Here is a 24,463-nt window from a genome sequence, read left to right as displayed (position 1 = left end):
TTTCTTTGGCTTTGGTGGTGTTCAGAATCAGGTTGTTGGCAGAGCACCACTTGCCTCAACCTCTTTCCTGTAGTTCGCTTAGTCACCTCCTGAAATCAGCCCGACCACAGTGGTGTCGTCAGCGAGTTTGACGATTGTGTTCCCTGGGTAGGTGGGAGTGCAATCATGAGTGTAGAGGGAATTGATTAGGGGGCTCAGCACACAGCCCTGAGGGCCTCAGGGCTAAGTTTCACTGTCTGGGAGCGGTTTATAATGAAATCCCTTATCCAGAAGATCAACTTACATTGTAAGACTGTCACTTGCCCCGGTCACACAAATGCTGTCACACACTACTCTAAACTATGTGCCATGCTGGTGCAAACTATATCTGAGGTGCATTGAAAGCTATGGAAAATGTAATGTTACCTTTTAATGAGTTGATGTATGCATTGTTTTATAGCTGGCTTTTTAGGTTGTATGTCATCCCATTACATTACAATCCAGCCAAGTGCTATAACAGGCTATAATCAGACGCTGTGTAGTGGACTGAAAGATTGTTAACGTTACAGATTGCCTTACAGTTTGGATGATTTTATTGACCATCTGTAAACTTTTAGAATATTTACATTACATGTATTAATTTAGCAAACACTTTTATCCAAAGCGACTTACATATATCAATTATATTACAAGGGCACTCGCCAATAGACAGATAGAGATAGATAGATACTTTATTCATCCCAAGGGAAATTTTAGGCATCCAGTAGCAACACACATACACACATATATCTCGCATACATAAACATCACTCACAGAAATTTAACAATTTGTGAAGTGATTACAAAGGTATGGACTGACCATATGATGCAATGGCCATTATAAGGTGCTATGGTAGAGTGTGTGCAGTGGTGGTAGTGCAAAAGTGAACATTACAATAGCTTTGCTTATTATTAAATATTAACTATGACTATGAAAAGACAAGAATGTAAACATAATAGAATTGCTTGACAAACAAGAAAGAAATAACATCCTTTAAGAACAATATATAACAGGGAATAACTTATAAGATGTAGATGTTATGACCATAGTTCAGATTGTGTAGGATGGCTAATATAGCCTATAAGATCTTGATGCCTGTATATCTTGCTGATTTTAAGAAAATCTAAAGTACATGTATTGAAGTGTTTTAAAGATGCTACTACTCCTCTCTCCAGGAGGGCTGTGGCATACACCCTTATTCTCACCACTCTCAGGTCTACTCCCTCGACCAATTCCGCTTTCCTGACCTCAACCTGGCCGGCACAGGAGAAGTAGGCATTGCAGGTATTACCTCCGTCTTTTTACACAGTCAGTGGCAGTTCAGACTAGGCACCCAGGATGGCAGTGACATGTTGGTCCTCTATGCCTCAGTCACACTTTCTCTGCTCTGTTCTCTTTCACTATTTAAAGATAATTTGATTTTGATTATCAGGCTACTTCATGGATCATGCAGTAAATTGGAAGGACCTCCCGGTCAGGTAAAAACCACTGGTGTTGTGAAGACAGATATTCACCAAAGCCAGAGTTATTCAGCCACTTAATCAGAATTGGATCTTATTGCAGAACTGTGTGCAGTAGCACGTGTTATCGGGCAGAGACTGACACTGGCAGAGAGACCTGGGGCCTCTACAGAGTTCATCACTTTAACAAGGTGAAGGAGATGATGCACTTCACAGAGCATTAATGTGTGCACAGAGCATGTCACAGGTGTAAATAATAAGCAAGATATGTGCAGGTGGAGATGTTTGGGGTGACTGCTGATGAGTCTGGAGAGGAGAGTGACCAGATGCTCCAGGAGTTTGTATCCCTCCAGAAAGAAATATTTTCATCCCTTGAGCTCCACTTTAGGTTATCTTACTTTATTAACTCCATTTTTCATTTTTCGTGTGTGTGAACTTAAAGGACAACATGCAAACCTTTTGTGTCTATTGTTGGTCTTGCAGAGTCCTTGATATGCCCACTCAGGAGCTGGGTCCCCCAGCCTACAGGAAATATGACATAGAGGCCTGGATGCCAGGACGAGGCAGCTTTGGAGAGGTCTATATGTCAATCTGTGGACTTTTTGCCTTTTGAATAATCAGGGGTACAATCAGTTATATAGTTCTCAAGTATCCTAGCAGCAGTAGTAAGTAGTTCTCAAGTACCCTAGCAACAATCTAGCAATGACTACCAAAGTGTCATCCAATCAACTGCCATAGTAACATAACCTTAGCAACCAGCATTATTTAGCCTAGCAGCCACCATATCTACCCTAGCAAAACACTACCAACCACCACCATAATGTCAACCACCTTAGCAACCGACATGATTATCCTAGCAACCAGCATAGTAACCACTATGATTACCTTAGCAGCACCCTAGCAACTATCTCTGTTTTTTGCATTTGTATGCACTGGTAATTCCTTGGAATTGAATTTCTAGTTCCTGAAACCAAATTTGTACGTATAATTTAGCTCAAACCATTTAACGTACAAACTTCGTTCAAGTGCGTAGGTCTCCCAAACCATACTTGTGGTATTTAACGCACAAATGTGTGCATGCAAGCACACAACACACACACACACACACATATTAATACACACACGCATACGCACACACACACACACACACATATTAATACACACACGCATACGCACGCACGCGCACACACACGCATGTACACACACACACACAAGTACGCACAGACGCATACACGTACTCGTACGCACAGACGCATACACGCACTCATGCACGCACACATACAAACACACACAAACACACCTATATGCATGCCCGCCCGCATGCACACACACACACACACACACACACACACACACACACATAAACACACCCACACGCACTCACACATAAAATCACACACACATGCAGGCAAGCAGGAACACACAGAAGCACACATGTACAAAAAAAAACAAACACAAGCTATGCACACACTCAATTACATACACAGAAGTAGGGGATGGAGTAGGAGACAAAATTACGAGCATGATTTATTTTTGTGTAGAGAATGTGCTGGACTGGGTGGCGGTCATATTTTGTTAACGTCTACCATCATATTTTGTAAACAACGTCTACCATCATGAACACTATTGTGAAACTCATATCCTGCTTCATCTTGACGTTACAGCCAGCATAAATGCTATTAAATTGTATCAGTCTAATTCAGGCTGCACAAGCCTGCAAAAATGGCCAGTGAAGATTTCACCAGTTTGAAAAACATAAAAGCCTGTGTAATCATTCTGCCTAGTCAATTAACTCACTCTTCAAAATGGCCGCTAACAGCCAATCAAATTTCAGCAGTCATATGTTCCAGTGTAAATTGCTGATCTTAATGAAACTTCATAGGCTTATTCATTCTGGCACATCAAAGCTATATACTAAGTATGAAAACAATTTGGGCAAAAGGAGGTGCCACATGAAGCATTGAAATTGTGCCTCAGCAGTGTTTAGCTCATATTATATATCATATATCATATACCTCTGATTTAACTCATATTTCAGCAACAGCATGGGTCACACACTAATCAAACTCAAATCAAATTCTCCTAACTTCCAATTGTAATTTTCTGTAACTAATGGTAAATTAACTGCATATTTATACTGCTATTCCACTCCTCCAAGCACTCAAAGCATTTTACAATTTCATTGCCTCACATTCACCCATTCACACACACACATTCATACTCCACTGCTGCCCAACTATCACTTCTAAATCCACCATTTGTAGCAACTGCTACAGTGGCTGCAACTGCTACAATCCTGTCGCCACTTATGGCTATGTTTTAGATCAGCATTCGATACTGCTGGTCCATAATAATAATAACAATAATAACCTTTATTTGTATAGCACCTTTCATACAAAGAATGCAGCTCAAAGTGCTTTACATTTGGAACATATAATACAGAATAATAATAATAATAATAATAATAATAATAATAATGATAATAATAATACAATTAAAAGAAAAGCCTTTCCACTGTGAAAAATGCATGGTGGTGCTTTCTTGTCAGATAATTTGCAACATGTCAATAGAATCATGGAACTGTGGGCTGACAGAAAAAGAAAAGTTATGTGACTAGGAAATACTGTATACTCTCATTGTCAGCAATCATAGAGGCATTACTAAATTGATTGCTAAATTCAACAGAAGAGAGCTGAGCATTTAATTTAGTCAGAATGCAGTATTTAATTTAATGACAATCATTGCTATTCAATTTTGCTAATCAATGCTATTATTCTTCTGGTTAAAAAAATATATCGCCTACATATTGATGATGTATAGGCCCGTCAAGTTTGCTGTTCACTACTCCATTCAAACTCTAGTGTAATGAAAAAAGACAAACTAGTAGGACAAATAGTCTGATGATAGTTTAACTGAATTTAAGTTTTATATTGTGCACGCACAGCATGAGATGCCACTGGACCACTGAGGGCGCGCCGGCGTCCTGGCAGTCGGCAGTCAAAACGCATTTTTAATTTATTCATTATAGGGGATTTCAATAGGATATGTTATTTCCTTGATATCCATGCCAAAGATAAAAAAAAAAATGGAAAATTTATTCTAATATGATTTTGGTATTGGTGCTGCTGCACACAAACTCGTCATTCTCAAAACATGAAACTTCACCTCATACAGAGAACATAAAATAACCTAGGGAGCTGATTTGACAAAACAAGTCCAAGAGGAATCGAAATGTGGGATCTGAAATTATTTGAGAACACTTTCCTCAATGTGACTGAACATTCAAATAGGAGGTTGAGGGAAAACTGGGCTGTTTTAATGACCGTGTTGGCAGCAGAGCCAAGATCACAGCGCAGTTGCAATGCATCTGCGGTAACACATAACCGTGTCCAGCTCAGACTGGAAATCTGCTTTTTGCACGCTATCAAAATGAAGCCATTCTTATGGCTAAGCCGTACGAACTCTGTGAGGTGTCCCTGATGATCTTGGGAAGGTCACAACCAGTGATGTTGGAGGCTTTGGTGACAACTCTCTCTAATTTCCTCTTGGTGCGACTGTCAGAGCTCTCATACCAGACGGTGATTGAGGATGAGATGAGGCTTTCAGTGATGGCTTTGTAGAAGAGCACCAAAAGGGTTTTGTTGACATGAAACTTTTTCAGTTGTCTCTTTTATAATAAAGTCTCTTTTTTTAAATCCTTTTTGATAAGGTGGGTGGTGGTCAAATTATGGCTGAAATGTGAGCCAAGAAATTTAAAGGAGTCCGTCAAGGTTAGGCTGTTCACATATAATAGATGGGGCTTTGGTGTAAGGCCACCTTCTCATGTCCACAACCATTTCTTTGGTTTTTGAGGCGTTAAGATGAAGCTTGTTTTCTTTTTTTTCTTTCTTTTTTTTTGCCCCACCACCACCCCCCCTCTTCGGAGGACAACTTTATTTTTATTTAAGTAACATATTTTTCAAGTGCAAATACAATTGTCCTACCTCAACCATTTATGTGACCCTGGAATCGTATCATATAGCACCACGTGAATTGAAACATAAAACACATGAAACGCAATAAGGTAACGTAGACAAGTGAGACGGATAGACAGACAAACAGACATACAGACAGACAGACACGCAGACAGACAGTGGGACAGGACGATGACAGAGCTGACAGGATGGGACTCCGTTCTTTGTAATTGAATAGAAAGGTCTGTGAGTGGTCATGGTAAAGGGCTTTGGTAACATGCTATGTTTGGGTATTGCTAGTGTGTGTCTATATGTAAAGTGGCGAATGTAGGGGGGGAAGGAGGAAATAAGGTTAAATAAATAAATAAATAAATAAATAAATTAAGTTTAATCAATCAATTGATTAATTAATCAAACAATCAACTAATTAATTCAATCAAGCAAATAAACAGATAGATAAAGACAGAGAAGGGGGCAAGGAAAGGGGGGAGCTTGGGGTTATGGTTTTGTTGAATTAAAAAATGATAGAAAGGGAGACCAGGTGTTTTCAAAGGCTGATATTTGCTTCTCTCTATGTGCATGATGTTTTTCTATTGTAATATATTCTGTGATTAAGTTTTTCCAGTGATTGATATGGCATGATTTCTTTGATTTCCAGTTTTGGAGGACTACTTTCTTAGCGACAGAGAGATGAGCAAGGGTTTTTTTAAGTGTTGCGTAATGTGGATTTCAGAAATGTCATTAAGAAGACAGAGTGTTGGAGATGATGGGATTCTGGAGTCCAGGATGTTAGATAGTGCCTCCGTGATTGTGACCCAAAAAGAGTGGACAGGTTTACAGAGCCACATGGCGTGCAGATAGTCGTCTGTGCTACCTAAAGTGCATTGTGAACAAATATCTGTGGTGGTTAAGCCCATTTTAAACATTTTACTTTGAGTGATGTGAGCTCTATGAATGACTTTATACTGTATAAGCTGTACATTTGTGTTAGTGGTCATGGAAAATGTGTTATTGCAGATTTGTTCCCAATAATCAGGGTTGGGAGAGAACGCCAAGTCATTTTCCCACTTAGTTATTGGGAGTGTTATTGTTGTTTTTAGGTTTGTGATCAGTGTATATAGCTGGGAGGTTAATTTTTTGAAGTTATTCATTTTCATAATTTTTTCTACAAGTTCAGATGGTTGTAATGTGTTGTTGGTGAGGCTTGTTTTATCTTTAATTTTAAGTTTAAGCTGTTGATATTGAAGGAATTGTTCTCTCCCAACCCCATATTTCTGTGTCAGTGTATCAAATGACATGAATTGGTGGTTGTCAAACATGTGGTGAAGATGTGAGATTCCTTTTTGTGCCCATGTGGAGAAGTGGAAAGGTTTATTCTGTAATGTGAACACTGGATTGTGCCAGAGTGGGGTGTACCTGTTTAGTGCTAGTGATGATTTTGTGATTTGGTTTGTTTTCCAGCAGGCTTGAATTGATGGTAATGCGTTGGCAGAAGTTGGATTTTTTGATCGATTCTGAGTAGAAGGGGAGGTCTGCTATTCTGATATCTGTACATTGGTTTTGTTCTAGTTCAAGCCATGGGTAATTGTTATTTTGTATGTTGATCCATTTAACTAGGTATTGTAACTGATTTGCCAGGAAGTAGTGATGGAAGTTTGGTGCCTCAAGGCTGCCATGTGATTTTTTTTATTTTGCAGTGTTGAGAGTGATTATTGTTTTTTTTCCCTTTCAAATAGAATTGCGTTGTTAATGAATTGAGAGTTTTGAACCAATTGTCTGTGGTAGTAGTAGTGGGGATCATGAAGAAGAGGTAGTTAATCTGAGGGAGAATTTTCATTTTGACGGCGGCTATTCTTCTGATGAGTGTGAGTGGGTGTTTTGACCAGCGTTTGAAATCGTCTTCAATTTTCTGAAATTCTGAGAGGAGTATAGTTGAAGCTAAAAAGCTCTGACAGCCTGGGGGACACATGAATCCCTAGGTATTTGATGTTGCCAGTTTGAAAGTGGGGGGAAGTATCCTGAGCTCCAGAATCCCATGCATTATCGGAAAGGGGCAGTACGATTGATTTGTTCCAGTTGATGGTGTAATGTGAAACACTAGAGAATCTATTGATGATATTGAAAGTGTCTTTAAGTGACACCTGTGGGTTCTGTATATAAAGTAAGAGGTCATCTGCATATAAACTGATTTTGTGTTGTACGTTTGCTGCCTGAATTCCTTTGATTATGTGGTTTTGTCGTATTGCGGCTGCAAGGGCAATGAAGATGGCAAAGAGGAAAGGCGAGAGTGGGCAACCCTGTCTGGTGCCCTGGTGCAGTGTGAAACTCTGTGAAGTGATTCCGTTAGTGGTGATTGTGGCCCTTGGTGATGTGTATAATGTTTTAATCCAATGGATGAACGATTCTCCGAAGCCAAACCTGTGGAGAGTGTTGAATAAAAATTACCAATTTACCTTATCAAAAGCTTTTTCTGCATCAAGTGAAATGATCATGGTTTTCTGTTGTGATTCTTGTGATATATTGATTAGGTTGAACAGTCTGCGGAGGTTATCTGTGGCGTGTCTATTTTTAATGAAGTCTGTCTGATCTGGATGAATGAGTATGGAAGTGACTGTTTCTATTCTGGTGGCTAGTGCTTTGGTGATCATTTTCAAGTCAGTGTTCAGTAGTGAGAGAGGTCGGTAGCTAGAGGGCTGAGATGGATCTTTGTTTGGTTTTAACAATAAGGTCATAGCTGCTGTATTCATGTATGTGGGTATGGTGGAAGAGGATTTAATTTCTACTTTAATTTAATTTAGTTACTCTGTTGAATAGTGGTCCTAATATGTCCCAAAAGTGTCTGTAGAATTCGGCTGGGAGTCCATCTGGCCCGGGTGATTTGTTGCTAGGAATTTTATTGAGTGCTTCGGTGAGTTCATTGAGGCTAAGAGGTGCGTCTAGAGTGTTGGTTTGTTCTTAAGTTAATTTGGGTAAAGTCACATTGTCTAGAAAGGTGTCTATTTCCAGTTGTGTTGGTTGGTGGGTGAGGGAATAGAGGTTGGTGTAAAAGTTCCGAAAAATGTTGATTCATTTATCATTACCTCATTATAGCAGGAGACTTAAACACTGTCATTAATCCCACAATTGACCGCTCAAGCACCTCTGGCAACTCAAGAACTTGGCATTCCACTAACACAATAAAACAATATATGGAGTACTATGGCCTTAGCGACAGTTGGAGGTATATAAGTATATATACTTTTTTGATCCCGTGAGGGAAATTTGGTCTCTGCATTGAACCCAATCGGTGAATTAGTGAAACACAAACAGCACACAGTGAACACACAGTGAGATGAAGCACACACTAATCCCGGCGCAGTGAGCTGCCTGCTACAATGGCGGCGCTCGGGGAGCAGTGAGGGGTTAGGTGCCTTGCTCAAGGGCACTTCAGCCGCGGCCCACTGGTCGGGGCTCGAACCGGCAACCCTCCGGTTACAAGTCCAGAGTGCTAACCAGTGGGCCACGGCTGCCCCGTTGCGCAACCCCCTCTCTAAGAGAATATTCATATTTTTCAACAGTTCACCAATGTTCCTCTAGAATTGATCTATTTATAGTCAGCAACCCGCTAATACCCAAGATATCAGATAACACAATCCACTCAATAGTAATTAGCGATTATGCCCCCGTTTCCCTCTCTATAAATACTCAGACATATACCAAAACTTCAACCACATGGCGATTCAACACATCACTGTTAGAAGACCCCGACTTTACTACCCTTATAAGGCGAGAGTGGGCATTCTTTCTGGAGATGAACGACTCTCCGGACTCCTCTCCTTCACTGCTATGGGAAACTGGGAAAGCCGTAATCAGAGGCAAAATCATTTCATACTCCTCATATAAGAAAAAACATCAACAGCAATTGGAAAACACATTGGAACAAAACATCAAACATTTAACAAATGAAATATCCCACCACCCCAGTGAACCAAAACAAAAAGAAATATAGCTGCAAGCAGCAATGCGGGGCCAAGCAGTGCGCTATAGCAGGAATGGAGTTGCCATGGCATGAGCAAGCACTCACAACAAGTTTGATTGCAATTGGAATGACTGAGAAATAAGCTCATTTACTTTGTTATAATGCCCCTAGAGGCGCAAATTACACCAATGTTCTTGTGCGTTCTCAGAATCAGCTACCGTGTCCCTGGACTTCATACACCAAAGAGTTGCTGAGATGTGAGCTCAATTTGTCTATTACAGCACCCCTAGAGGCCAAATGAGACCACTTTTCTTTGCATGTCCTCACAATCAGCTACTTTGTCTCTGTATTAAGTTTGGACTTCATACATCAAAGTGTTGCTGAGATACAAGCTCACTTCCTGTATTGCTGCGCCCCCTATAGAGGCCAAATGATACCAATTTCCTAGGGCGTCATCATAATCAGGTAACATGTCCTTATACCAAGTTTGGACTTTGTACATCAAAGCGTTGCTGAGATACAAGCTCACTTCCTGTATTGCAGCGCCCCCTATAGAGGCCAAATGATGCCAATTTCCTAGTGCGTCCTCACAATCAGATACCAAGTCCCTGTACCAAGTTTGGACTTCATACATTAAAGCGTAGCCGAGATGTTAGCCCACTTCATGTTAGGCGGCATTGTCGCCATGTGTGATTGGCTGTCACAGGCCAATAAACTTGAAATTAAAAAATCTGACGAGTATCGTTTTTGCGGCTCGGTCTGAAGATCTCCGCCAAGTTCTGTGAAAATCGGATGAAATTTGTAACCGCTGAAACTTTTCGTAGTTTGGACTAAATCCAATATGGCGGAGGTCCAATATGGCGGAACGTGATGGGATAAGGGTCGATGAACTCGGGATGGTCCAAGGATTCAGACGCTACCTAAATTGTGAAAATCAGAGTAAATTATCACTCGCATGAACGCATGTCCAGCATTGAACTGGTGGTGGCGCTAGAGTGTTCAATGTATATGCATAAAAATTGCTGTGAGTGATTGGGACAGTGTCCTGACTAATGGTATCGAGTTTTGTTATGTTAACTCGAAGCGTCACGGAGATGTTAGTCCACTTCCTGTTTGTCGGCTTCATCACCATATTTGATTGGCTGTCACGGGCAAACAAAAATGAAATTGAAAAATCTGACAAGTATCGTTTGTGTGGCTCGGGCAGAAGATCATCTCCGCCAAGTTCCGTGAAAATCTGATGAAATTTGTGAACGCTGAAACTTTTTGTAGAGTTTAGACTAAATCCAATATGGCGGAGGTCCAATATGGCGGAAAGTGACTTAATAGGAGTCATTGAACTTAGGTCGGTCCAGGGATTCCAACAGTGCCTGATTTGTGAAAATCAGATGCACCGTTCAATGGTCACATGCGTTAATGCAATCCAGTTTTGACCCATTGGTGGCGCTAGAGTGTTGGGCATAGAGTTCTGTAAATTGGTGAGAGTGATCATGGGACAGTGCTGAATCAGTCTGCCGAATTTCATAACTTTAGACCCAGCGGTTCAATTTTCGGCCAGATTTTGACCTGTTGGTGGCGCTAGACGGTTGGGTTTAGGGGTCCGTAAATGAGCGTGAGTGGTCAGTGGAGTGTCCCGAAACTTTCTGCCAAATTTCTGCACTTTTTAGCCAGGTGTTCTATGGGCTGCCATAGACTCCAATGGCGGATGTGTAATAATAATAAATATAGCTGCAAGCAGCAATGAGGGGGCCAAGCAGATTAGGCCGGAGTAGCCACGGCGACAAGATAGAACTCAGCAGACACCCGCGATCAACACCCCCCCCACCTAATCACCCCTGCCCTTCCCTACCCGTCCCGTCCCGCCCCTGCACGCACGCATTAGAATTAACTGGATGGAACATGTTGTCATCAGTTTCACATCAAAAAATAAAAGATTGATAAAACACATCAGCAACTACACATCAAAATGCAATATTGCTAATTGCAGCACCCCCTACAGGTCAAAGGTCACCAAATGTTTTGAGCATCCTCCTAATGGGGCCATGAATCTATATACTAAGTTTGGTTATGATACATGACAGGGTTGCTGAGATATGAGCTCACTTCCTGTTTGGTGGCTTCGCCACCAATTTCAATTGGCTGTTACAGCCGAATGCTTCTGTCAGTTGTTCCAGAAAGCAATGCACTGATAAGGCATGGTCTGAAGATGGTCTCTGCCAATTTTGGTGAGGATCCGCTGAAATTTGTGACCTACGAAAACTTGTACGTGTTTTTGATTAAATCCAATATGGCGGCCGAATCAATTACGATGACATCACAAGTTGGCTTGGGTCGGCCTAAGGACTTCCAACAGTATTACCAGACACCACTAGTGGGTTTTAATTCTAAGCACAACTGCTGCTACAGGCCAAAAGGCATGTTTCTTAATTACAGCGCCCCCTAGAGGTCAAAGGTCACCAGATTTCTTGGGCGTCCCCCTGATTGGGTCCTGAGTCCATGGACTTAGTTTGGTTATGATAGATCAATGGGTTGCTGAGATATGAGCTCACTTCCTGTTTGGCGGCTTTGCCGCAAATTTCGATTGGCTGTTACGCGCGAACGGTTTTAGTTCCGAAGACAAAAAGCAATGCATTAATGAGGCATGGTCTGTAGATGATATCTGTGAAGTTTGGTGTCGATCGGACAAAATGTGTGACCTCTGATACGTTTTAAGTGATTTTGATGAAATCCAAAATGGCGGAAAATCCATCATGGCGGAAAATGACGTCATAGGGTGCATTGAACTCGGCTTGGTCCGAGTTAAGTGCGTGAACGCACATTCAACTTTGGCCTGTTGGTGGCGCTAGAGCGCTCGGGGTGCGGACTTGAAACTTGGTGAAATTAATCATGGGGCATTGCCTAATTAGTGTGCCAAATTTCACAACTTTTCACCAGACGGTTCTATGGGCTGCCATAGACTTCAATGGCAGAGGAATAATAATAAGAAACAGTAGAAACACAATGGGTGCCTTCGCAGCTTCGCTGCTTGGCCCCCAATAATAGGAAAAGCTAGAAACACAATGGGTGCCTTCGCAGCTTCGCTGCTTGGCCCCCAATAAGAAAACATAGAAACACAATGGGTGCCTTCGCAGCTTCGCTGCTTGGCCCCCAAATATAGCTGCAAGCAGCAATGAGGGGGCCAAGCAGAATAGGCTGGAGTAGCCACGGCGACAAGATAGAACTCAGCAGACACTCGCGATCAACACTTTCAACAAGTGTCACATCAAACATAACTGATTTTGTAGGGCTGAAACAGGGCTGAGTATTGCCACAGCCTCTGCCAGCCAGCCCCCCCACCTAATCACCTCTGCCCGTCCCACCCCGTCCCGTCCCGCCCTACCACGCACGCATTAGAATGAACTGGATGGAACATGTCATCAGTTTCACATCCAAAAATAAAAGATCGATAAAACACATTGCAACTACAGATCAAAATGCAATATTGCTAATTGCAGCACCCCCTACAGGTCAAAGGTCAACACATTTTTTGAGCGTCCTCCTAATGGGGTCCTGAACCTATGTAGTAAGTTTGGTTATGATACATGGCAGGGTTGCTGAGATATGAGCTCACTTCCTGTTTGGCGGCTTCGCCGCAAGTTTCGATTGGCTGTTACAGCCGAATGCTACTGTCAATCGTTCCAAAAAGCGATGCACTGATAAGGCATGGTCTGAAGATGTTCTCTGCCAATTTTGGTGAGGATCCGCTGAAATTTGTGACCTGCGAAAATTCGTACGTGTTTTTGATTAAATCTAATATGGCGGCCGAATCAATTACGATGACATCACAAGTTGGCTTAGAGGTCAAAGGTCACCAGATTTTTTGAGCGTCCCCCTGATTGGGTCCTGAGTCCATGGACTAAGTTTGGTTATGATAGGTGAATGGGTTGCTGAGATATGAGCTCACTTCCTGTTTGGCGGCTTCGCTGCATATTTCGATTGGCTGTTACGGGCGAACGGTTTAAGTTCCGAAGACGAAAAGGAGTATCTTTTGTGAGTCTTGGGCTGAAGATCATGTGTGTCAAGTTTGGTGACGATCGGACAAAATTTGTGACCTGTGAAGAATTAGTTTCACTTTCACTAAAATCCAAAATGGCGGAAAATCCATCATGGCGGAAAATGATGTCATATGGTGCGTTGAACTCGGCTTGGTCCAAGGATTCCAACGATACCTAATTTCTGACAATTTGGCCTATGGGTCAAAAGTTATGTGTGTGAACGCACGTCCAACTTTGGCCTGTTGATGGCGCTAGAGCGCTCAAGATCCCGGCATGAATCTTGGTGAAATTAGTCATTGGCCTGTCCCCAATCAGTGTGCCAAATTTCACAACTTTTCACCAGACGGTTCTATGAGCTGCCATAGACTCCAATGGCAGAGGAAAGATGTTAAATAAATATAGCTGCAAGCAGCAATGAGGGGGCCAAGCAGTATAGGCCGAAGTAGCCACGGCGACAAGATAGAACTCAGCAGACACTCGTGATCAACACTTTCAACAAGTGTAACATCAAACATAACTGATTTTGTAGGGCTGAAACAGAGCTGAGTATTGCCACCGCCTCCGCCAGCCAGCCCCCCACCTAATCACCCCAGCCCGTCCCACCCCGTCCTGCCCTGCCCTGCCCTTGCACGCACGCATTAGAATTAACTGGATGGAACATGTTGTCATCAGTTTCACATCAAAAAATAAAAAGATTGATAAAACTCATCAGCAACTACAGATCAAAATGCAATATTGCTAATTGCAGCACCCCCTACAGGTCAAAGGTCACCACATTTTTTGAGCGTCCTCCTAATGGGGTCATGAATATATGTAGTAAGTTTGGTGATGATACATGGCAGGGTTGGTGAGATATGAGCTCACTTCCTGTTTGGCGGCTTCGCCACTAATTTGGATTGGCTGTTACAGCCGAATGCTTCTGTCAATTGTTCCAGAAAGCAATGCACTGATAAGGCATGGTCTGAAGATTGTCTCTGCCAATTTTGGTGAGGATCCGCTGAAATTTGTGACCTTGGAAAATTTTTATGTGTTTTTGATTAAATCCAATATGGCGGAAAATCCATCATGGCGGAAATTGACGTCATAGGGTGCGTTGAACTCGGCTTGGTCCAAGGATTCCAACGATACCTCATTTTTGACAATCGGCCATACGGGTCAAAAGTTACGTGCATGAACGCACGTCCAACTTTGGCCTGTTGGTGGCGCTAGAGTGCTCTAGGTGCCATCATGAAACTTGGTGACATTAATCATGGGACTGTCCCTTATCAGTGTGCCAAATTTCACAACTTTTCACCAGACGGTTCTATGGGCTGCCATTGACTTCCATTGCAAAATAATGCGCATCAGCAACTACTGGCCAAAATGCATTTTTGTCAATTATGGAGCCCCCTAGAGGTCAAATGTCACCAAATTTCTTGAGCGTCCTCCCGATGTGGTCTGAGGTACATGTACTAAGTTTGGTTTTGATACATGAAAGCGTTGCTGAGATATGAAATCACTTCCTGTTTGGCGGCTTCGCCGCAAATTTTGATTGGCTGGTACAGGCCAAAGCTTCTGTCAATTGTTCCAGAAAGCAATGCACTCATCAGGCATGGTCTGAAGATGGTCTCTGCCAATTTTGGTGAGGATCCGCTGAAATTTGTGACCTGCGAAAACTTGTACGTGTTTTTGATTAAATCCAATATGGCGGCCGAATCAATTACGATGACATCACAAGTTGGCATGGGTCGGCCTAAGGACCTTCAACAGTAGTACCAGACACCACTAGTGGGTTTTAATTCTAAGCACAACTGCTGCTACAGGCCAAAAGGCATGTTTCTTAATTACAGCGCCCCCTAGAGGTCAAAGGTCACCAGATTTCTTGAGCGTCCCTCTGATTGGGTCCTGAGTCCATGTACGAAGTTTGGTTATGATAGATGAATGGGTTGCTGAGATATGAGCTCACTTCCTGTTTGGCGGCTTCGCCGCAAACTTCGATTGGCTGTAACGCGCGAGCGGTTTGAGTTCCGAAGACGAAAAGGAGTATCTTTTGTGAGGCTTGGGCTGAAGATCATGTGTGTCAAGTTTGGTGACGATCGGACAAAATTTGTGACCTGTGAAGTTTTAGTTTCACTTTCACTAAAATCCAATATGGCGGAAAATCCATCATGGCGGAAAATGACGTCATAGGGTGCGTTGAACTCGGCTTGGTCCAAGGATTCCAACGATACCTAATTTTTGACAATCGGCCATACGGGTCAAAAGTTACGTGCGTGAACGCACGTCCAACTTTGGCCTGTTGGTGGCGCTAGAGCGCTCAAGATCCCGGCATGAATCTTGGTGAAATTAATCATTGGACTGTCCCCAATCAGTGTGCCAAATTTCACAACTTTTCACCAGACGGTTCTATGGGCTGCCATAGACTCCAATGGCAGAGGAAAGATGTTAAATAATAATAATAATAATAATAAATATAGCTGCAAGCAGCAATGAGGGGGCCAAGCAGTGAGATTAGCAGGCCAGATTTGCCATGTAAGTCAATGCCGTTGCATCAGACATATAGCCTTAAGCAGTCACAGCAAGTTCCATGCCATACAACCCAAGATTGGCTGAGTTACAAGGTCAAGTTTCACATCAAAACATATCTGATTTTGTGGGGCTGAACCAGGGCTGAGTGTCGCCGCCCCCTCCCCCAGCCAGCCCACCGCCGCAACCGCCCCTGCCCATCCCATCCCGTCCCACCCTTGCACGCACACATTAGAATGAACTAGATGGAACTTGCTGTCATCAGTTTCACATCAAAAATAAAAGATTGACTGAGATATGATCACACTTGCTGTGATTTAAACACAGAGGTCAAAAATTGACGTCATAGGGTGTGTGGGGGTGTGAACTCAGCTTGGCCCAAGGATTCCAATGATACCTCATTTTTGATAATCGGGTCAACAGGTCAGAAGTTACGTGCGTGAACGCAAGTCCAACTTTGGCCTGTTGGTGGCGCTAGAGCGCTCAAGGTGCCGGTATGAAACTTGGTGAAATGAATTATTGGACTGTCCCCAATTAGTGTGCAAAATTTTATAACTTTTTACCAGACGGTTCTATGGGCTGCCATTGACTTCCATTGCAAAATAATGCGCATCAGCAACTACTGGCCAAAATGCATTTTTGTCAATTACGGTGCCCCCTAGAGGTCAAATGTCACCAAATTTCTTGAGCGTCCTCCCGATGGGGTCTGAGGTACATGTACTAAATTTGGTTTTGATACATGAAAGCGTTGCTGAGATATGAAATCACTTCCTGTTTGGTGGCTTCGCCGCAAATTTCGATTGGCTGTTACAGGTCAATGCTTCTGTCAATTGTTCCAGAAAGCAATGCACTCATCAGGCATGGTCTGTTGATGGTCTCTGCCAATTTTGGTGAGGATCCGCTGAAATTTGTGACCTGCAAAAACGTGTACGTGTTTTTGATTAAATCCAATATGGCGGCCGAATCAATTACGATGACATCACAAGTCGGCTTGGGTCGGCCTAAGGACCTCCAACAGTATTACCAGACACCACTAGTGCATTTTAAATCTAAGCAAAACAGCAGCTACAGGCCAAAAGGCATGTTTCTTAATTACAGCGCCCCCTAGAGGTCAAAGGTCACCAGATTTTTTGAGCGTCCCCCTGATTGGGTCCTGAGTCCATGTACTAAGTTTGGTTATGATAGATGAATGGGTTGCTGAGATATGAGCTCACTTCCTGTTTGGCGGCTTCGCCGCATATTTCGATTGGCTGTTACGGTCAAACGGTTTGAGTTCCGAAGACGAAAAGTGATAACTTTTGTGCGGCTTGGTCTGAAGAGCATGTGTGTCAAGTTTGGTGACGATCGGACAAAATTTGTGACCTGTGAAGTTTTAGTTTCACTTTCACTAAAATCCAATATGGCGGAAAATCCATCATGGCGGAAAATGACGTCATAGGGTGCGTTGAACTCGGCTTGGTCCAAGGATTCCAACGATACCTCATTTTTCAAAATCGGGTCAACAGGTCAAAAGTTACGTGCGTGAACGCACGTCAAACTTTGGCCTGTTGGTGGCGCTAGAGCCCTCGAGGTGCCGACATGAAACTTGGTGAAATTAATCAATGTACTATCCCCAATCAGTGTGCCAAATTTCACAACTTTTTACCAGACGGTTCTATGGGCTGCCATAGACTTCAATGGCAGAGGAAAGATGTTAAATAATAATAATAAGAAATCATAGAAACACAATGGGTGCCTTCGCAGCTTCGCTGCTTGGCCCCCAATAAGAAATCATAGAAACACAATGGGTGCCTTCGCAGCTTCGCTGCTTGGCCCCCAATAATAATAAGAAATCATAGAAACACAATGGGTGCCTTCGCAGCTTCGCTGCTTGGCCCCCAATAATAAGAAAACATAGAAACACAATGGGTGCCTTCGCAGCTTCGCCGCTTGGCCCCCAATTAAAAAAAACTCAGAACACAACTTGACGATATCATACAGAAAAAAACACAATTCCAAATGCAACAACTGAAATATAATGGTTTTCAATACAGCAATAAAGTAAACAGTAAATATTTAGCAAATCTACTCCAACACAAAAAAGAGAAATCAATCATCCCATCCATTTTGGACTCTGCAGGAAACATTAATCAAGACCCACAGGATATGAAGCGTGTTTTCAGTACACCAGTCCGTAGCCCATTTCACCTCCTTGTGGTACTGGGATTTATCATTGTCACTAATGAGGCCGATGATGGTGGTGTCATCTGTATACTTCAATACTTTGACAGAGTGATGGTGAGATCCCATGTCATTAGTGTACATGGAGAACAGAAGAGGAGATAACACACAGCCTTATGGCGCTCCAGTGTTGAGGGTCAGAGGGCATGATGTTGTAATGTTAACCTTGACTGATTGAATTCTATTCCTCAGGAAGTCCAGTATCCAGTGACACAGAGCAGAGTTGATGTTCATGGCTTGTAACCTAGAGAAGAGGATGAGTGGACCATTGGTGTTAAAGGCTGAGCTAAAGTCATGTGTGCAGGTGTTGCAGTATAGAGTGAACTCCTAGGTTGATGGCATCTTCCACAGATCTGTTAGACTGGTAAGCAACAGGCCCGTAAGTCATTAAGCCCAGTTATTTTTGTTGTCTTCGGGACCGCAATGATGGTAGAAGCCTTAAAACACTGTGGAACTACACACTGCTGCAGAGAGGTGCTGAAAATGTCAGTGAAGGCAGGTGCAGGTTGATCTGTCTAAAAACAGCTGGGGAAAGCTGATCTGGTCCTGCTGCTTTCCCTGCCTTTTGTCGACCTGCAGAGTGCAGCAACCTCTTCTGTGAACTAGGGTTTACCATTGCCATATAAGCACTTCATTTAGTGCTCTCCCCAATCCCAGACGTTCACATTGCATGTTTGTTTGTAATGGATGCAACCGCAAGATACGCTTGTCATAGGCGCCGATACCGTGGGTGCTCCGTCTCTCGGGCACCCACTGAAAACATCGAGCACCCTCGTGTGCCAGCTTACAGTCTAAATTTACATTCATTTAAAATCAAACATCGCAGTTTATGTTAAATTCAGCATCTCTCATAATGTGATTGGATATGTTGCTGTCAATTCCCTACTTCATATACTAACCACCAATGAGAGTTGCTTTTGCGGGATTGAATCCAGTTTAATGCTAGTTTTCAAAACATATATTTTTTACATGTATTTGGTCCGAGTGGCTGTAATGTGCAAGGAAACCAGAAGGCACACAACACCGGAACGATTTTAAGGCTATTTCGCATAGGCTACTCAATGGTGCCATTTCACACGCATTATAGCGACCCCCACTCACCGGGGTTAGGTGGAAGATGTTAATAGACGATTGGCGTAGCCTACAGTGGACTAGGGCTGTCAAAATTGCTCAAAAATGACGTTCAAATATCCCCTCTAAAATAAACACATGTATTCGAATATATTGGAATATCTAGGGTATATTATTTGCGCATTATGTCAGTGACGCGCATCAGGTCATCTGTTTTTTTTACTTTTTGTATGGTTATTGCTTGACAGGGGGGATCCCAAGCAGCTTTCAGCCATAAGGCATTTCCTAATTCACCCGACACTGATATTCAAAATGTTGAAACTATTTCGGCATCAGACATTTGAGTGACTCAATGAAATAAAGTGACACAATGAAAGAAAGTAGCTTTGGCAATTAGAATCAAAACATACACATCAGAGGACTAATGTTCTATGGGCACACATCATGTTTGTAATGGCAGTAATAATAACAGTAGTAATGATGACGACAACAACAATAATAACTAGAAAATGTAATTCTGAGGAATTACCAGTGCTTATTACACGGCTCTTCACAATGCAAGTAGAACGCTCCATTAACGAATGGGATTTCTATGCCTTCAGTGCGGTACAAGACCCCTCCGCTGCACGTCGGGGTCCGGTTCGCCCTGTCGGGACTTATTTTCCCAATAATGACCGGCGTTCTATACATTATCCCTTACATGAAAATGCAAGTCATAGTTGATGACAAGACAGTTGGAATGGCTGAACAGTTCAATAGTTAAGGTAGTTTAAATAGCTAAATTTTTTAATAGTGAAATAATAGATGTGCATAGGTAGATAGTTTAATGGATGTTGATAGGCAGATAGTTTAATGGATGAAGTGAAGAAAAAAAAGTGAAAAAAAGTGGGGAAGAGAAAAGTGAGCTATCCAGTTCAATGGAGAGAGACACAGGGAAGAGGTTCCATTGAAGTTGCTGCAGTCAGTGAGAGAGCACAGGTGCAGTTGATTGTGTTCTAAGTCGTTAATATGTGCCTTATATCCATGAAGAATGGAGAGACACAGAGAGTTGGCCTAGTTGAGCAGCTGTCAGTGCAGTGCAAGTTTGATTAGTCCATTGTGATGACATAGTGCCAATGCAGTCTATGGGGAAAAATAAGCTTGACATGTAAATGCAATGGACTATTATCACTGTTCTTCTTATTTGTTTTTATTATTATTCTTTACCCGACCAAATTCGACGTTTAATGACAGTAAAACCACTGAACCGTTTGACGTCATTCAAACACTCCTACAAAGGTCTTTGTTGTCAATTGTACAATGTAATTTTTACATTTGTGAACTTTATACTTTTTGAGATATTTACGATAAAAGAGCAATAAATTCCCATAGAGTTAACATTGACCACCGTGGTGGCAACTTTTAGCATTATGATGTGACCTGCAGCTGAAAGCAATCAAACACTGCAATCTTTCTACCACTGGAGCTGTGAATTGGTTCTGAATGTCATCTTATCGCCTGCCGTTATACTTTACTTGCTCGTAAAACTCTCATTCAGAGGCACATTTCTCTAATTACAGACAAGGTAAGTGGTCCCATTTTTGGTATTTGACTCATTTATGTCGTCAAACATTGTTATGAAGCATTCTATACTATAGCAGTAGCGTGCGATGAACATACATTTTGGTAGGGCAGAAAGCCTGGTCTGACTCTTTTTTTAATATCATTTTGGGCTACATTAAAATTACATATTTTACAGGACTTTGCTGTATGCTTAAATCATGTCACAGTCAGAAATGTAAGTGGATTGTAGATCAGTAACCCATCAGTTAAGTTTGCATTGTTCTCATCACGTTAAACCAGCGAAGCATAGCAACCGTTGTTGCTATGGTTAAACAAAACTATTTTTTTGTGTTCTGTCTGGCCTGCTAACTATCTAATATTTTTAAGTAGTTGGGTTTTATAACTGCAACTCAAAAAAGGTTTGGTCTCATGGATAATTGTCTGACTACCACTCGCTGTAGAACTATATTATAGGCTATATCTAGCCTATACAGCGGGGAAAATAAGTATTGAACACGTCAACATTTTTTTCAGTAAGTATACTTCCAGTGAGGCTATTCACATGAAATTTTCACCGGACATTAGTATTAACTTAGGTAATCCACACATATATAAAAATCCAAACATTAATGTCTAGTGTTATGAGTAAAAAAAGTGGAATGGCACAGGGAAAAAGTATTGAACACGCTAAGAAAAAGCAGTACACAAACGGAAGGAATGGCAAAGAACAAACTGGAATCTATAAATAGTTCGAGAAATTATCCCTCCTATGTGTGCAAATTGATATAAGCTGGGTTAGTACATACTGGTGGGCTATAAAAAGGTTTTTTGATAGCAAGGTGTCACACAACAAACATTTCATGATGGGTAAAAGCAAAGAGCTCTACCAAGATCTTTGCAACCTCATTGTGGCAAAACATATTAATGGAAATGGTTACAGATGCACTTCAAAACTTCAGAATCATCCAGCAAGCTGTATTGGAAAGTGGAAGGAACATCACTACATCATCAACTGGCCATGCACAGGATCTCCTTGCAATATTTCTGACCAGGACGTCAGAAGGATAGTCAGAAGAGTAGCCCAAGAGCCAAGGACCACTCTGAGAAAGCTCCAGAAAGATTTGGAGGCAGCAGGTGCAATTGTTACAGAGAAAATCATAGGTAATGCACTCCACCGCCATGGCCTCTATGCACGCTCATCCCGCATGACTCTATTGCTGAAGAAAAACATGTCAAAGCTCGTTGAAAGTTTGCTACACAACATTTGAACAATCCTATGAAATAGTGAGAGAATGTATTCTGGTTAAAAATTTAACTTTTCGGATGTCATACTACACACCATATTTGGAGGAGAAATGGTACTGTGCATCACCCTAAAAATACCCTACCAACAGTGAGGTTTGGAGGTGGTGGCATCATGGTGTGGGCTGTTTTTCATCTTATGGTACTAGCAGACTTCATACAGTCGAAGGAATGATGAATGGAGTAATTTTGTTCTGGGAAAATCTTTACATCCACCAGGATGATGAGGATGAGACATGGCTAGACCTTCCAGCAGGACAATGATTCAAACCATTCAGCAAAGGAAACTCTCAATTGGTTTCAGAGAAAGGAAATCAAGGCCCTGACTTCAATTTAATTGAACAGTTTTGGAAGTTAACTAAATATCAAGATTCACAAGCGGGACCCCTGAAATCTTCAATATTAAAGGACTATCTGTTTAAAAGAATGGGCCAAACGTACACCAGAATACTGTGACTGATTAGTTTCATCATACAGGAAATGCCTTGAAGCTGTCATTACGAATAAAGGCTTTTCCACAAAGTATTTAAGAAATTTCAGCAGGCGTGTTCAATACTTTTTTCCTGTGTTATTCCACTTTATTGCACATAACTCTACCTATGGATTTTTTTATATGGGTGGATTATCTGAGTTAATACTAATGTCTGGTGAAAATTTCATGCAAATAGCCTCATTGGAAGTATACTTACTAAAAAAAATGTTGACATATATATATATATATATATATATATATATATATATATATATATATATATATATATATATATATGTTGAAAAATGTTGATATATATATATATATATATATATATATATATATATATATATATATATATATATATATATATATATACATACACACACACACACACACACACATACCTTTGAACACCTTTGCCTTCTCGTTTTTGCGCTGTCCAAAGATGCTATTAAATCCACTAGCTACTAAACCAAGGAAGACACAAGGGTTAACTAACTTATCTTCTAATTTCAACCTCTCAAATTGTTTTTTTTTTATTTTTTTTTTTTTATTATTATTATACAGAAACTCAACACGGTTAACAGGTGCAACACTAGGCTACTCGCCATTTCTGCATCTTGAAATGAAATGATAGGCCTACTGGCAGAATAATCTGAGCAGTTCTAGAATATGACCATGGGGCAGACTACTTTACTACCATTCAGGCGGATTGCAATCCTTATTGAAGCCGCCAGGGTTATGCGATTATGGAGGAATGCGATCGTCGAGGTGCCCTGCCCCAACATTGCATGACACATTAAACTCAACGAGAATCGCCACCATCATCCAAAAGTTGTTTCCAAAATAGTTGGAAAGCCTACAGAAACTATAGATAATTAATGTGGCAATCACATTATTAAAAATAGACTTGGAGCAATGATTTACTGAGGAACTATCTTTTGTGGAGGATGCTTCAGGTAGTTCGTTGCCCCACCTACCCATATGGACCACACACACCTGTACTATAGACTATGTTTGAAATGATAGGTCACAAGTAGCCAAACTCGGTACTTCTAACGTTAGGGGAATAGTTAACGTTCACTTACCCTATCCGTTGATATTTAAAGTTAGGAAACCCACCTAATCAACGTTAATATGTCGTCAACATTAAAGTGAAATTTTATCATTTTTATTGTTTAAGTGTTTTGAGACCATGGCAATGGTGATATTACACTATACATATCAATACATTTAAATTGAAATGAATAAAACACAAAATGTTGCTTTGTTTGCAATGAAATACTATAGGCTAGTATGTTTAACTACCATTACAGATTTATGGTGCAACAACCTCACTTAAATATCTAAGTTGTATTGAACAATTGTACACATTCCTTGTTTTTGTAATAACTCTAACTTGTTTGCTTTTGTCTTTTAGGTTCCAGACCAGACCAGTGTGGTGATGACCATGTATTACATTACGTGTGTGCCTGTCTGTGTGCACATCCTGCCAACCATACTGTACATCGCTGACATTAACACTAACATTCATTCCTAAAAACATGTGACCATATCTCAACATATCTGCACATACCTATACTGAGACGTAGATCTGAGATCTACACTGAGACATTCTGAGTATTATATTGTTGCAGGAGGACTATGCCGATAACTATATGAAGCATGCATACATTTGAATTATACCTGTGCTGACATCTGTGAAACTTAGCTGTGCTGTTAGACCTCTGTTTTTAGACCTGAGCTGTGCTGTGTGAAAATGAATATGCTAACTTAAGTTCTGTCTATAACTGATCATTTGAAGGGCTGAATCGTATTCTTCAGACTAGATCACCATCAAAAGTGACCTATTACAATTGATTGAGACCTCTAGCTCTTGCTGCCATTTCAGAATTACCACTGATAAATAGATCTGTCTTAGGATA

The 24,463-nt window shown here is 41.4% G+C and overlaps 1 protein-coding gene across 4 annotated transcripts in view; it reads left to right on the top strand.

Annotated features, from left to right (window-relative positions):
* The window catches only part of sars2 (seryl-tRNA synthetase 2, mitochondrial), a 55,014-nt gene that overhangs the window by 28,632 nt on the left and 1,919 nt on the right, over nucleotides 1-24,463 (top strand). For 3 of the 4 annotated variants that reach the window (XR_006022762.1, XM_042062992.1, XM_042062991.1), the window contains 5 exons: nucleotides 1,194-1,302; nucleotides 1,451-1,496; nucleotides 1,582-1,669; nucleotides 1,754-1,866; nucleotides 1,962-2,055. Coding sequence is in view for 2 of the 4 variants with exons in the window: in XM_042062992.1 (XP_041918926.1) it covers nucleotides 1,194-1,302; nucleotides 1,451-1,496; nucleotides 1,582-1,669; nucleotides 1,754-1,866; nucleotides 1,962-2,055 (450 nt within the window). In the remaining 2 variants the exon portion in view is untranslated. Of the gene's footprint in view, nucleotides 1-1,193; nucleotides 1,303-1,450; nucleotides 1,497-1,581; nucleotides 1,670-1,753; nucleotides 1,867-1,961; nucleotides 2,056-18,340; nucleotides 18,513-24,463 lie in introns of all 4 variants that reach the window. The other variant, XR_006022763.1, reaches the window with a different exon arrangement.

This window comes from Alosa sapidissima, chromosome 15 (genome assembly GCF_018492685.1).
Source record: "Alosa sapidissima isolate fAloSap1 chromosome 15, fAloSap1.pri, whole genome shotgun sequence".
Classification (NCBI taxonomy): domain Eukaryota; kingdom Metazoa; phylum Chordata; class Actinopteri; order Clupeiformes; family Clupeidae; genus Alosa; species Alosa sapidissima.
The sequence above is the reverse complement of the archived record's forward strand: the minus strand, read 5'-3'. Positions and strand labels throughout refer to the sequence as shown.